This window comes from Gilbertella persicaria (genome assembly GCF_025201335.1).
Source record: "Gilbertella persicaria strain CBS 190.32 chromosome Unknown B0P05scaffold_72, whole genome shotgun sequence".
NCBI lineage: Eukaryota > Fungi > Mucoromycota > Mucoromycetes > Mucorales > Choanephoraceae > Gilbertella > Gilbertella persicaria.
This window is the reverse complement of record NW_026252033.1, coordinates 37,355-50,952: the sequence shown is the minus strand read 5'-3', so window position 1 is coordinate 50,952 and position 13,598 is coordinate 37,355. Positions and strand designations below refer to the sequence as shown.

Below are 13,598 nucleotides of genomic sequence, written 5' to 3'. Positions count from 1 at the left end.
AAACGGCGGTACAAATACCATTATGAGAGCCTCTGGACAAACTATACCTAACAACAGGCATAAACCACTTGACTATGTGCCTTCTAACGAACAACTTCAACAGTTAAGCTCTATGGTAAAAATAATTGTGCGCTTATCTTTGGTTCTTTTTTACTCACTTGATAAACTAGTATTTCAGTCAAGGAGACCCTGCAGCCTTTGCTTATTTTCAACAGGAATTGCTATCACCTCGTTTACAACAGGCTTTGTTAGACCAGCAAACACTTGTCAATAATAACAGTAATTTGAATCAAATACCTCTTCAGCAACAACAACAACAACAACAACAACAACAACAACAACAACAACAACAACAACAACAACAACATAATAATGTATTATTGCATCAGTCATTACCACCTCAAGAGCCCTTTGTAGATGGAAATCATAATCCGTCTATTATGGTACCACCTCAATCGCCCACTTTATCAAGTTACTATTTTGAGAACGGCTGGGTCAATCATTACTATGATCCCAAACGTAGACAATATTTATCAAGCCGTGTAGAACCTGAATTTCAACAAAGAAAACGACAAAGCATGGATTATCAATACCTGCATTCTCGAAACAACAAACGACCTTTTACAAACGACATGCTTCAACCACCTACAATGCTGTTACACAACACATATCTTTCTGCTGCTGCTGCTAATGCCATGCATGCTGCTCAAGCCAATACAACTACATCTCAAGCATCTATCATACCATCATTGCATACACCCAATTCATCAAGTGCTGATGAGTGGCGTGAAAGTCTTCTTCAATATGCCCATACTCTTTATTCAACTTCACCTCAGAACCCATACCTTTTGCCATTGCTTCATTCATTACACGATGCATATCCTTCTCATTTACCCACATTGTTACTTTTAGCTTGTGTTTATTATTCTTACCAAGACTACCAGTCCTCTTTGCGTTACAACCAGCTGATCCTTAAATATGATCCCAATTATGTAGAAGCCATGAGTAATATCGGCACCACACTTAGAAGCATAGGGAAAACAGCAGAGGCAGAGACATGGTGGTATCAAGCTGTAAAACTACGCCCTGGCTATTGGGATGCTGTTGAAAACCTTGTGGGCGTTTTATGCGCCAAACCAAGCGATGATCATCGGAAAGAGAAAGACATGAATCCAAGGTACAAAGAAGCTTTAGCCGTATGCGAATTTGTCGAAAAGTTTTTTTTTAAGAACCATCTGCCTCAACAACCACTCAAATCACCCAGTCAATTGCCTGTTCATCAACTATCACGATTACAGAATCTATTTTACGCCAAAGGAAACCTCAAATACGCTTTGGGGGACATTCAAGGGGCACAAAGAGATTACGAAAAAGGTTTAGAACTAGCCTTTGGTGGTATAGACTTGATGTCGATGTGCAATATGATTGTCTATGCTTGTCATCCTCACCACCATTCTTATGGAGCATCGTTGAAAGAAAATGAATTACCTTTGGTCTTATTACAGCCAGATCAAGCCATTAGGATACTGCACATTGTGTTTTCCAACTCAAATGGTATCTTGCCTGGCTTGGTTACACTAAACAGTAATGGTAATGCAACTAATTCGGCAGAGACTGTCTCCACCATTCAGCAGACAAATCAAAATACATCTGTTCTCTTGTTGACATTAGCCAAACTTTTCCAAGATATCATGAATCCCTCAACGCCTGCTTTAGCAGCCATAGCAGCCGTAACGGAACATAAACCAACACTCGCCACTTTGCTGCCTTTGTATTATTTGAGCTTAGCACTTCATCCAAGCCCTTCTACAGCAAACAATCTCGGTATTATTCTCAGTAATATCTCAGGCACGATTGCTGCTACAGCTATCAAGATTGCAACATCTCAGCAACAAACACCTCTGACGGGCACTATGTTGGCTATGCAATATTATATGTATGGTTTGCAGCTTGACCCACGACATCCACATCTTTATACCAATCTAGGCTCGTTGCTTAAAGATATGGGTCATTTGAATGAAGCAGTGAGCATGTACGAAAAGGCAGTCGAATTCAACCCTAAATTTGATGTTGCTTTGGCTAATTTGGGTAATGCCATTAAAGATTTAGGCCGTGTTCAAGATTCTGTGCAATGGTATCGTCGTGCTGTTGAGGTCAATCCTAACTTTGTAGATGCTGTCTGTGGTCTTGTCAATTCACTCAGTGGTGTCTGTGATTGGCGTGGTAGAGGTGGTGTTGGAAACGAAGCGAGTGTAGATCAATACGGTCAATTCTTTCCAGCAACAGGGGATATACACGCAAAGAGTGGTTGGATTGGTCATGTTGTGGACATTGTAGAGAAACAACTTGATGAGGGCTCTATTTGGGGAGCTGGTATTCTCAAAATAGTAGGGAGCAACCACAAGACGCTGGGAGAGACGTTGATTGAACGCCTGCTGGAAACCACAGGCAACACAACGAGCATAGATCAATGGAAATCACGCTTAGCCTTCTTTAATTCTTTAGACAACAAAAAGAATGAAGGAAGCTGGCTCATTCGCTTGATTGAACGTATCATACGTCGTCTTCAACACAAGTGGTATCTTGATGCTTTCTCTTCCGACAAAAGTCTACATAGTCCAATTGATGTGACATCCGAGATGGTAGAAAAGTATGCTCGACCTTTAATTCCAAGTAGCCTGGCCTGTCCGCCTGTCCCTACTGTGCTCCCATTCCACACGTTTACTTATCCTCTAAATGCTCGACAAATCCGTCTCATTTCACATCGAAATGCACTACGTATCTCTCATACTGCCTTGACTTCTACTTGGGTACCTCATCATGTCTACCCTCCACCTCCACCTCCTACATCTCGTTTAAAAATAGGTTATGTCTCTTCTGATTTCAACAACCACCCACTTTCTCATCTGATGCAATCTGTGTTTGGTTTCCATGATAAATCCAAATACGATGTGCACTGCTATGCAACTACGTCCAGCGACAATTCACCTTATCGACAAAAGATTGAGCGTGAAGCAGAACATTTCTTGGACGTTTCCAGCTGGTCTAATCAACAAATTGTTGAGAAGATTCTAAAGGATGGTATTCATATCTTGGTCAACTTGAACGGTTATACAAAAGGTGCACGCAATGAGATTTTTGCTGCACGTCCTTGTCCTGTCCAATGCTCATTTATGGGATTTGCAGGTACATTAGGTGGTAGTTGGTGTGATTATATTATTGCTGATTCCACTGTGTGTCCTCCTGAAATGGTGAGTGGTCAAGTATGGCGTCAACGACACCAGCAAACTCTAGGTGGCGATTTTGAAGGTGAATTGGATCCTGAACAAATAGGCGATGACTTTGTCTATACGGAGAAATTCATTTATATGCCCCACTCTTATTTCGTGAATGACCACAAACAAGGCTTCCGAGACGACCAACATCATGATGCGCTTGTACTCCATAACTCGAAAGCCAATGAAGACATGATATGGACAGTGGAAGAAGAAAAGCGATGGAAGATGCGCCATGAAGTATTCCCTCAACTTCCTGACGATGTAGTTATTTTCGCCAACTTTAATCAGCTTTACAAACTTGAGCCGGATACATTTAGAATATGGTTAAGGATTTTAGAACGTGTGCCCAATTCTATTTTGTGGCTATTGCGATTTCCTCCTGCTGGTGAACAACACTTGCGACGATGTGCTAATGATTGGGTAAGCCCGCAGGTAGCCCAACGTGTGATCTTTACAGATGTAGCTCCTAAACATATCCATATCCATCGAGGCCGTGTGGCTGATCTCTTTTTGGATACACCTGAATGTAATGCGCACACAACAGCTGCTGATATCTTATGGTCTGGTACGCCTATTGTGACTTGGCCCAAGTATATTCACAAGATGTGCTCTCGTGTGGGCGCGAGTATTGCTATGGCTACTGGTTTTGGTGAAGAGATGGTAGTCATGAATGCACAGCAATATGAAAATAGAGCTGTTGAATTAGCCATGAGCCTCAACTATACCTACGAAACATCCAATACAGGCTCTATCCTTCGCCGTGGCCATGGTGCTTTGATGAGTTTGCGTAAACGATTGTTTTTGACAAGAGAACAAAGTCGGCTATTTGACACATTGAAATGGACTCAAAACCTAGAAAGAGGGTACTCTGAAGCTTGGAGACGTTGGGCAACAGCTGAAGAATTTGAAGACATGTCTCCTAGTCATATTCATGAAAAATCTGGCTGTATCTGGATTACAGACCCTGATGATCATTATCAGTCAATACCGCCTTCTACGCTTAGTAGTACATTTGTTTAATTTATTTTATTTTTTTAACTCTTACTCCCTCTCCTTTTCTCTTTACTCTCTCAACAAAGCAACTCTATTCAGTTTTATTTTATTTTTTTTAAAAAAAAAAGAAAAGGACAGAAGGATAATGGTGTATAAGTGTGTGTGTGTATATATATACATATTTGTATGAGCTGATTGAATCTTACAATATATGTGTGTATGTGTGATTATGAGCATGCTTACTAACATCATCCTGCTCTCTCTTTCTCTTTTTTTTTTTTTTTTTTTTTTTTTTGGTTAGTGACATAAAACAACAACATCACCTCTTCTTCTACTATCATCATGGAAATGGCTATTGAAAAATCGTTGGCACTCTCTGTAACCTTGTTCCTGAAGATAATCTCCTAATTGAGGCAACAAATTTTCAAACAAAACCAAATGTGAAGGAGGCCATTGCCTGTCCTTTTGATGTGTCTTGGTAAACTCAAGAGGAGCTGCGTAGAATTGATCAGCTTCATCCAAACTATATGTACCTGATAATGGTGGTTCGCATGTAAGGAACCACATTGGTATATTTTGATGAACAATTGAATACCAAGGCGTAGAATGACAAGGCATCATGACACCCACTGAAATTGGTTTTGATTGAGCTTCTAAGCGCAACCAAAGCATGACATCAACTACACCTCGTTGATGCCAAAGCGACAAATAGAATGCCATAGGTAGTTGTGTTAAAAGTAAGAACAAGAGTGCTGCCTTGCGTCTTTGGGTTTGTTGAAGGCCATAAGCTGATACCATCAACAAAAGAGGGACAACAGGGAAGATGAAACGAAACTCTTTATGAGGCAGCACACTGTATATGCCAAGCACCCAAACGATCAAGGCCAAGAGAAATTTTATGCGGTGATAAACCTGTGGATGAGAGTAAATATGGTACAAACCAATCCCAATGAATGGTAAGAATGTTGTGAAAATGACAGGTAAGCCTTGCGATAAATACCAATGCCATGTATGGACACCATAAAACAGAGAAATGTTATTAATCACATTTACTTTAAAGAAAGAGTAAGGTGTAAACACAACATCCGTCCAACTTTGATGATAGAGACGACTGTCTATCAACATGTTTAACAAGACGATAAGAGTACAGATCATAAAAGCATTTGCTGCCACTTTGATACGGCTTTTGCTTACTAGGAGCAATTGACAACCAAGAAATAGCCAAATCAGACCATTCGTTGGTCGCATGATACATGCAAATGAGGCAAAAACCAATGCTATACGATAGTCCTTGATCCATGCTCTACCAACAGTCGTAGCAATGCCTGGTAATGGCCAATAATTCAACGCAATCATTGTAAACACCATTTCCATGCTATTAGATAAGGTACGTGCGGCCATATGAAAGTTGAACCAAGAGCACAATGTCGTAAAGAGCTATCCAAGAGTAAGTATGTAATCCAACAGTGTCTACACTGCAGTTACCATAGGTAGTGCGATTTGATTTCCAAGTACTTTTTTAGCAAAGTTGTAAGTAGCCATATCAGCAACAGCATTCAAGATAGCCTGAAAATATCGAGGAGCCATTATCAATAGATCGGTATGTTCTAGCCCTAATAACTGAATGACTTTATATACTGCAGCGATCGCCAATGGATGAGCAAAGCTTCTTATCCTCTCTCGCCATTCCCAAGTCAAGTAGCCATTACCAAAGACGAGGTAATGAGCTACTTCTTGTCCTTGCCAGTATTCATCCGCATTGTCATAGGTACGTGTAAAATACGCATTGAATAAGCGAAATACAGCACAAGTGATGAATACGAACAAACGTGATGAGGATGTTGACTTTTGCTCAATGTTTCCAGTCATATTGACAAGAAAAGAAGAATGCAGTTAATAATAAACCCAGATTGCTTTATTGCTCTTCTAATATCTTTTCTTCAATCTCTGAAAGAAACTTAATATACTCTTTGTCTTTGTGCATGGATATGGCTGTTTCTATATAGAACCTGGCTGCTTGATAGTCTTTTAATTCAAACATGATATCAGCCATTGTGCTTGCCATAGTAGGGTTGTGAGGGTTAAGACGAATAGCTTCTGCAAGGTAGGATGCAGCCTGTTGAAACTGCTCCATACCAATATAAGCAGATGCCATACCATACCTGAAAAAAAAATCAGTCAGTATACACTGTATTTTATTAGAACCTACCAAGCCATATAGGATCTTTTATTTGCAATTAGAGATTTCGCAAAATGTTCTTTTGCTTGTAGAAAACTCTGTTTCTCCCATTCTTCATAACCCAACAGCGTATGGCCATAGAACTGTGATGCATCAAGGTCTACAGCCTTTTGAAACCATTGTAATGCTTCATTGCTTTTTCCAGCTAATTTGTTCCAGTTACCTGCCACGATATAGGCTTCAAACAGATGAGATCTGTTGTTCTTCATTACAAAAGTCAATACATTGAGCTCTCGTTCCTTTTGGCTGCCGAGATACCATAGGCATGTGGAATAAAGAGGCACACTTTCGCAATACCATGGTGCAATACTGAAAGCGTGCCTGAAAAAGTAACGGGAACTCTCATAATCACCAGCATGATAATAAGCGTTTCCTAGAATATTGAGTACGCGAGCAGAACTGTATTGTTTGTCATCAAGCTTTTGGAGTGTTAATGCAGCCTCTTTACATCGATAGATACTTTGACAATAATAACCATTGGCAAGAATACGCAGAACTTTGAGTACTGCATTCATGCCTGCTAAAATAGCTTCTTCGGTACGTTGATTCTTGAATTGATAAAATTCTCTTGATGGAATAGGCAGGAAATAAGACATAATGGATTCTCTATACAATTTCTAGTATCCTACATGAGTTGAAATCCTCTTGTTTGCCTAGTAGTTACCTCTTGTTTTTTGTGCTCTGTCAAATTAGAAGCTATCCTTGGTGCTGCTGATGACAGTCTACCATAGGACATAAATCCAGGCATTGGTTCTTCTTCTTCTTCCTCGTCCATCTGCATTACATCCATTTTTGAAATCTGAGTTGTACGTGTAGGTGGTTTCTTATGTAATCCATGTTTACTTTTATATGCTTCGTCTGCCTTCATTTTTTTAATGTCTTCTAAAATGTCTTTAATCATTGTATCTTTTTGCTTTTCAGTTTCACTCCTACAATGTCAATAAGCCAACTGTTTTTTTTTTATTGTGTTTACCTTTCTATTAGTTCTTCGTCTATTGTGTCTGGTATATTCTTGACAAGTGCTTTTAATTCATTTACACTAAGTTCTCTATAGTCATTTCTGATAGCAGGCAAAGACCAACTATTGTTTCTAATTTCATTACACGTCGCTAGGTTATCATTAAAAGAAATATCATGCTGGTCTGCAGAAGGCTTTGGGGGTAAATAAGATATAGGTGACTTGGATAAATCGATATCATCAAAATCAAGCTGTTTAAATGTGTCTTTGGGTAACATGCCAGCTGCCTTTAGGTCAATATTATCAGGTGCAATGTCACATAACTTGGTGAATGCTGATATTTTGTATGGATTGAGTTTAAGGCAGGCTATATAGCATTTCATGGCTTCTTTGATATTGTCGAGTTTTGAGAATAGATCACCTAATGAATCATATAAAGAAGCTCGACTAGGCATAAGATGCCGCAGCGAGACACTGGATAGTTCTAAACATAACATGAGTATTCAATCACAATTGTGTGTCTTTCTTACCGTCTCCCCAATACACTTTGTTGGGTAATTCTTTATTCTCGAGTGCCAATAAAAGTGCCTTCACACCTTCTAGCCAATATTGTCGCTTTTCTTCATGTGTTTCTTCCATGTTGCCTACTTCTAGGCAGCTTTTAGCAAACAAGCTCAAGCAAGTTACTGATTCAGATCGTTTCAAGATTGTATAGCTAGCATGGTAATCGAGATTATGGTAAAGGCACTTTGCATACAAGAATCGGTAAAGCGAATTTTGATTATTGATCGAGAACAGTCTTTCAGACAATAAAAGTGCATTTCGATAGTCTCCATCGTCCATGTCTCTATAGATTAAGGACATCAACGTCCAAGATTCTATCGAACTTGTCTGTTGCTCTGTCATTGAATAAGAAAAAAAAAGAGGTGAAAATTTTCACCTTTCTTATGCGGTTATTTAAAACAAAGGAAGGATCGACTGGTGGTATGCATGAATTCATATACAAAGAAGCAAACGCCATGTATTTATTGTCCTAAAGGAGGAATGGTTCGTTTGGTGAAGAGATAAAGTAGGACTTCATTGTTTTTTAGCGTGCTTTGATCTTTAAAATGTTCATTCATAGATGTAGTATAGGACCCATTGAACACACAGTGGCGAATGCATGCAATGCAGTCAATTAATCGTATTTCATCAAACCAAAAGCTTTATCCAGCTTGATTATATATGAACATTGCATCTTTCAAGCGAATGTCTTGCTTTTGTGAGGAAAACTTGCCAAAATGACCGCATAACATGCACTTCACCTTGCCAATTGCTACATTCACCACTTTAGATACTGAAAAGAAAAACATAGAACCCAGTACGGGGGTCGAACCCGTAATCTTCCGTTTAGAAGACGGATGCCTTATCCAATTGGGCCAACCGGGCAATTTTGTTAAATTGACCATTAAGTATTATACGACCTTTTTAAATTCTTGAGTCTAAAACTCAGACCGGACCTGTTCGGCCTTTTTTCGGTTTTTTTTTTTGCTTCAGCTGTTCGAATAATTTTCAAACATAGCCGTTGTCCGACTTGTTGGACGAACAAAATGTATCGACTACCTGTCAGAAATTGTTATGCGACACCAGGTGTAACTTATTTGAGCTTGAATCACGAAGCATTGAATAACGTAACTGCTTTCCAAGCATTGTGTCATCAAACAACTATTGAATAAACACTCAAAACCTTATGGCCTTTATCGCTTTTTTTTTTCTAAGGAACAAGTGATAGTAAATGAATTGACAAGAACATAGCATAAATCCCTGTGATCCATCAAAAAGAAAACGTGTTTTATTTTTCGAATTGATTGGTTCCCGTAACAGCTTGTCAAAATAAAAATGAGAAAGGGCTTTTTCTTCTTCTTTTTTTTTCTTTTTCTTTTTTTTATTACTGTATGCCTTCTTCTTATAGTCTTAACCTACCACCGCTTTCAAGATATGCCTCTACTGGAAAAGCGCAATGTAAGTGCTACTTTTTTGTCATCTCCATAGACTGATCGTCCATAACTAGACGTGATTGGTGTATGTGCTATGGACAAGAAAGCCAGGTCAAAACCTATGCGATATATTCTCGACCGTATGTTAGCATACGGAGATTTTGAAGTCGTGATTTTTGGCGACAAGACAATCATTGATGAAGGTAGGACAACATCGTCGTATGAAAATGGACTTATTTTTTTCTCTTCAGAGGTCGAGAATTGGCCTGGATGTGATTTCTTGTTATGTTTCTTTTCAGCAGGATTTCCTCTAGATAAGGCCATTGAATATGTCAAATTAAGAAAACCCTTTGTTGTCAATGATGTGTGCATGCAGTCATTGTTATGGGATAGGCGTATTGTATTGGCTATTTTGGATGCCGTCGGCGTACCAACACCTCAACGTCTTGTGATTTCTCGTGATGGAGGTGCAAAAGTAGACGCTGATGCTGCCCAAGCGTTTCATGAAATGAATGGTATGGATATTCGTCTTATTTTAGATAAATACGCTCGAAATACAAACGATGTACATATCTCAGAAGATGGTGTACGAGTCGATGGTTCGTTTTTGCCCAAGACTTTTCTGGAGAAGCCAGTGGATAGCGAAAATCATAATATCAATATATATTATAGTAAGGAGCGTGGAGGAGGAGGTAGACGGCTATTTAGAAAAGTAAGTAAAGGATACAACAATGATTGTACTTATGTATTAGGTGGGTAATAAATCCAGTGAGTTTGATCCAAACCTGGATATGCCTGCTTCTGAAGGTTCATGGATATATGAGTCTATGATGATGACAGAAAACAGTGAAGATGTCAAGGTATATACAGTTGGACCTACTTATGTTCATGCAGAGACGAGAAAGTAAGCTATTTCTTAATATAAGCACATGATCTAACATGACACTAGATCCCCTACTGTTGATGGTCTAGTCAAACGCAATACCGAAGGAAAAGAAATTCGCTATGTGACTGAACTTACGGATGAAGAGAAATCCATTGCTGCCAAAGTGTCAAAGGCGTTTGGTCAAATGATCTGTGGTCTTGATCTGTTACGTGTCAAGGGAAAATCCTATGTGATTGATGTAAACGGCTGGAGTTTTGTGAAGGGAAACGATCATTATTATGATCAGTGTGCATGTCTTTTAAGCGAATCCTTTCTTCGATCTGTTCAGCGCCGTCCTTCGACTACGATTCATGATATTCCTCGAGAAATTCTGCCCCAGAATTCATGGCGACTGAAAGGATTTGCAGCCGTTTTCCGCCATGGTGATCGAACACCTAAAAACAAACACAAGATATCATTAGTAGCACAACCTTTTATTGACTTGTTGGAAGGGAGCACGCAGGAAGTTGTGTTTCGACAAAAGCATCAATTGCAACTCGTTATTAATGCAATCGATAAATGCCTGGAACTCAAGTTAGAACAAGAGAAAAAGTTATTGGCACTCAAGGAGATTCTAGAGAGAAAAAGCGAATTGCCAGGTACGAAAGTACAAATGAAGCCTATTTTTGACAAGAGTTCGAATCTGTTGAGAAAACTTCAAGTGAACGTGAAATGGGGTGGCGAGGTAAGTTTGATCGTAGCTGCTTCTTTATCTGATCATCTTAGTTTACACACGCTGGTCTTCATCAATCTCGAGATCTTGGTGATAACTTGAGAAAAGACACAAGAATTCTTAATAAACATATTGCTGATGACATCAAGATTTGGAGTAGTTCTGAAAGAAGAGTACGTGCTACAGGTAAGTCAAACAACATCAGACGTGTATAGATCCTTATGTTGTTCTAGCTGATGTATTTACACGCTATTTCCTTGGTCGTCCTGATTCGATTGAGGGTGTTATTTCTGAAAGCAAATATTTACTTGATGACAGTAATGCAGCTAAAGAACAAATGGATGCTGTCAAAAAGCAACTCAAACTTCTCCTTCGACCTGGCTATGATGCACCCACTATCCTGCTTGCTCAAGCAGGATGGCCAGCTAATATGGCCCAACCTCATGCTGTTCTGCAGGAAGTATCAGCCATCATGGGTCGTTTGCGTACAGTCATGCGTCGAAATTGGGCTACAAAAGACGTGGATCAAATCCAGCGTCGATGGTGTTGTTTTGAATCACCTAATTTGTTTAAAGAGCGTTGGGAAAAGCTGTTTGATCATTTCTGTATTGCAAACACTGTGATTAACGAAAGCAGTGATTCTGACGCTACAAAGTCTCCAAACTGTCCAGATCCTTCAGGTATTCCTGTGTTGTATGATTCTTTAAAGTATGATGCTCTACACAACAGACAGTTCTTGGAGGCTATTTTCAATGAATCAGACAACAATACAGCTATAGAAGACCATACAAGCAATACTAGTAGCAGTAATATATCTGAAAATGCAAGTTACCATTCCAATGAGACTTTGGATACATCAAGTGCTGATCTCCGCAAACTGTATGCCTATGTCCGTGTCCTGTTTAATTTTGTAGCTCCTCAAGAATACGGTATTAGCGAAAAAGAAAAGAAGACAATTGGTATGTTGATAGGCTTGCCCTTACTCAAAAGCATCTTGAGCGATCTAGAAGACTTCAAGACCTCTGAAAAACCCAAGACAAGACTTTATTTTACAAAAGGTAAGCTTGTCCCTTTTGGTAAATTTGACTTACTTTAGGATAGAATCCCATGTTCATGCTCTTTTGAATCTCGTCTATCTTTCTGGTATACCCACCAAAGTACCCCGAAATACATTACCTGAGCTTGATTTCCTTACACAAATCACATTTGAACTCTATGAACGCAATCGACATAATGGATCAGATAAAGAGTATTCGCTTCGTATTGCATTCAGTCCTGGTGCTCATTATGATTCTGTCTTGGATTTACATATGGATGCAGAACATTGCTTAAAAGTGGCACCTAGAAAGTAAAGTGTCATCTACCTCGCATTATGCACAATATTAACTTTCTCTATAGAAATCTGATTCCTCACTTGTCATTGAATGAAGTTGTCGAATACTGCAAATCAGCCTATCTTAACATCCCTGAACTAGCTGCTATAGAACAACAGATTGATGAAAAGAAACTGTTTTATGCACAAGAAGATAACCAATAATAAAAAAGAATGTACCATATATCTCATATCAACTTGTTGAAACACACTTTATTGTTGAAACAAAAATTGATTGTAATAAAAGAAAAAGCACACAACACACGCTTTATCGGTTGGCTAAAGGGAGACATATCAGTCACTGCTAAACATATTTTTGATCTGTACTTACACTTGGCAACACGTTCAAGTTCATCCTTCTTCTTGATGGCGTAAGAGTTGGCGGAACCCTTGGCAGCGTTGATCAATTCATCAGCGAGACATTCAGCAACAGTCTTGACGTTACGGAAAGCGGATTCTCTGGTACCAACAGTCAACAAAGAGATGGCTTGGTTGACACGACGGAGAGGAGAGACATCAACAGCTTGACGACGGACAGTACCTTGAGAACCGATACGGGTGGAATCTTCACGAGGACCACAGTTGATGATGGCATCGACGAGGATTTGAAGAGGGTTGGCATCAGTCAACAAGTTGATGATTTCGAAAGCGTGTTGAACAATACGAGCAGCCATGAGCTTCTTACCGTTGTTACGACCAGTCATCATCAAGGCGTTAGTCAAACGTTCGACAATGGGGCACTAATAATATACATTAGCTTTGATCTTTACTCTCTCTTATGACTTACTTGAGCCTTACGGAAACGCTTGACAGCGAAACGACCGGCAGTGTGGGGCAAGTAGACTTGTTGACGGATTTGAATGTAGTCTTGGAGAGAAATATCCTTGACTTCAACATCTTCATAAGACCACTTGTTGAATAATCTGCGGGTACCATCAGCAGTAGCGCTGACATCAGCGGGCAAACCTAAAGCGGGCATGTTGTACTATTCATCCATCCATTAATCAGTAAGATGTTTGATTGATGCATATGTGTGTCTATGCCATTCTTTACCTGTGTCGATAAGAAAGAAGGTTCCTCCCGTCTAAAGACAGCAGAGATACTTAAGGAAAATAGGCTGTCCGCATCTCTGTACCGGACTTTCACCGGAGAGTATCCGATCATTGTATTTTATTTTTTTATTT

The 13,598-nt window shown here is 39.4% G+C and overlaps 5 protein-coding genes and 1 non-coding gene across 6 annotated transcripts; 2 read left to right on the top strand and 4 right to left on the bottom strand.

The window, feature by feature from the left end:
• Window positions 1–22: 22 nt before the first annotated feature.
• B0P05DRAFT_575940 (glycosyl transferase family 41-domain-containing protein) lies at window positions 23–4,298 on the top strand (the record flags this gene model as incomplete). The annotated part of the gene is made up of 2 exons (XM_051581673.1): window positions 23–115; window positions 171–4,298. 2 exons carry the CDS (start codon window positions 23–25, stop codon window positions 4,296–4,298), a joined length of 4,221 nt encoding a protein of 1,406 aa, XP_051429646.1.
• A 236-nt stretch (window positions 4,299–4,534) lies between these two features.
• B0P05DRAFT_564033 (GPI mannosyltransferase) lies at window positions 4,535–6,180 on the bottom strand. The gene is made up of 2 exons (XM_051580781.1): window positions 5,757–6,180; window positions 4,535–5,708 (listed from the first exon to the last, which is right to left on the bottom strand). The coding sequence occupies exons 1-2, from the start codon at window positions 6,138–6,140 to the stop codon at window positions 4,569–4,571; spliced, it is 1,524 nt and encodes a 507-aa protein (XP_051429645.1). The 5' UTR covers window positions 6,141–6,180; the 3' UTR covers window positions 4,535–4,568.
• B0P05DRAFT_564030 (uncharacterized protein) lies at window positions 6,160–8,393 on the bottom strand. The gene is made up of 5 exons (XM_051580780.1): window positions 7,999–8,393; window positions 7,484–7,952; window positions 7,175–7,439; window positions 6,481–7,127; window positions 6,160–6,433 (listed from the first exon to the last, which is right to left on the bottom strand). Exons 1-5 carry the CDS (start codon window positions 8,372–8,374, stop codon window positions 6,187–6,189), a joined length of 2,004 nt encoding a protein of 667 aa, XP_051429644.1. The 5' UTR covers window positions 8,375–8,393; the 3' UTR covers window positions 6,160–6,186.
• A 429-nt stretch (window positions 8,394–8,822) lies between these two features.
• B0P05DRAFT_t116 lies at window positions 8,823–8,896 on the bottom strand. Its single transcript has one exon. It is a non-coding gene; the product is annotated as a tRNA-Arg (tRNA).
• Window positions 8,897–9,402: 506 nt separating this feature from the next.
• Window positions 9,403–12,579, top strand: B0P05DRAFT_592196 (histidine phosphatase superfamily-domain-containing protein; the record flags this gene model as incomplete). Its single annotated transcript, XM_051582970.1, has 9 exons — window positions 9,403–9,469; window positions 9,519–9,647; window positions 9,696–10,156; window positions 10,197–10,348; window positions 10,394–11,054; window positions 11,096–11,228; window positions 11,276–12,100; window positions 12,144–12,390; window positions 12,441–12,579. 9 exons carry the CDS (start codon window positions 9,403–9,405, stop codon window positions 12,577–12,579), a joined length of 2,814 nt encoding a protein of 937 aa, XP_051429643.1.
• Window positions 12,580–12,682: 103 nt separating this feature from the next.
• On the bottom strand, window positions 12,683–13,393 carry B0P05DRAFT_575937 (40S ribosomal protein S5; the record flags this gene model as incomplete). The annotated part of the gene is made up of 3 exons (XM_051581672.1): window positions 12,683–12,693; window positions 12,746–13,154; window positions 13,202–13,393. 3 exons carry the CDS (start codon window positions 13,391–13,393, stop codon window positions 12,683–12,685), a joined length of 612 nt encoding a protein of 203 aa, XP_051429642.1.
• Between the last annotated feature and the right edge of the window lie 205 nt (window positions 13,394–13,598).

Coding starts and splice junctions, on each gene's coding strand:
- B0P05DRAFT_564033 (XM_051580781.1), bottom strand. CDS start 6,140: ATGACTGGAAACATTGAGCAAAAGTCAACATCCTCATCACGTTTGTTC. Junction 5,709..5,756: donor ATCAAATCGCACTACCTATG/GTAACTGCAGTG, acceptor ACTCTTGGATAG/CTCTTTACGACATTGTGCTC.
- B0P05DRAFT_564030 (XM_051580780.1), bottom strand. CDS start 8,374: ATGACAGAGCAACAGACAAGTTCGATAGAATCTTGGACGTTGATGTCC. Junction 7,953..7,998: donor CAAAGTGTATTGGGGAGACG/GTAAGAAAGACA, acceptor TGTTATGTTTAG/AACTATCCAGTGTCTCGCTG. Junction 7,128..7,174: donor CAGAGCACAAAAAACAAGAG/GTAACTACTAGG, acceptor GTAGGATACTAG/AAATTGTATAGAGAATCCAT.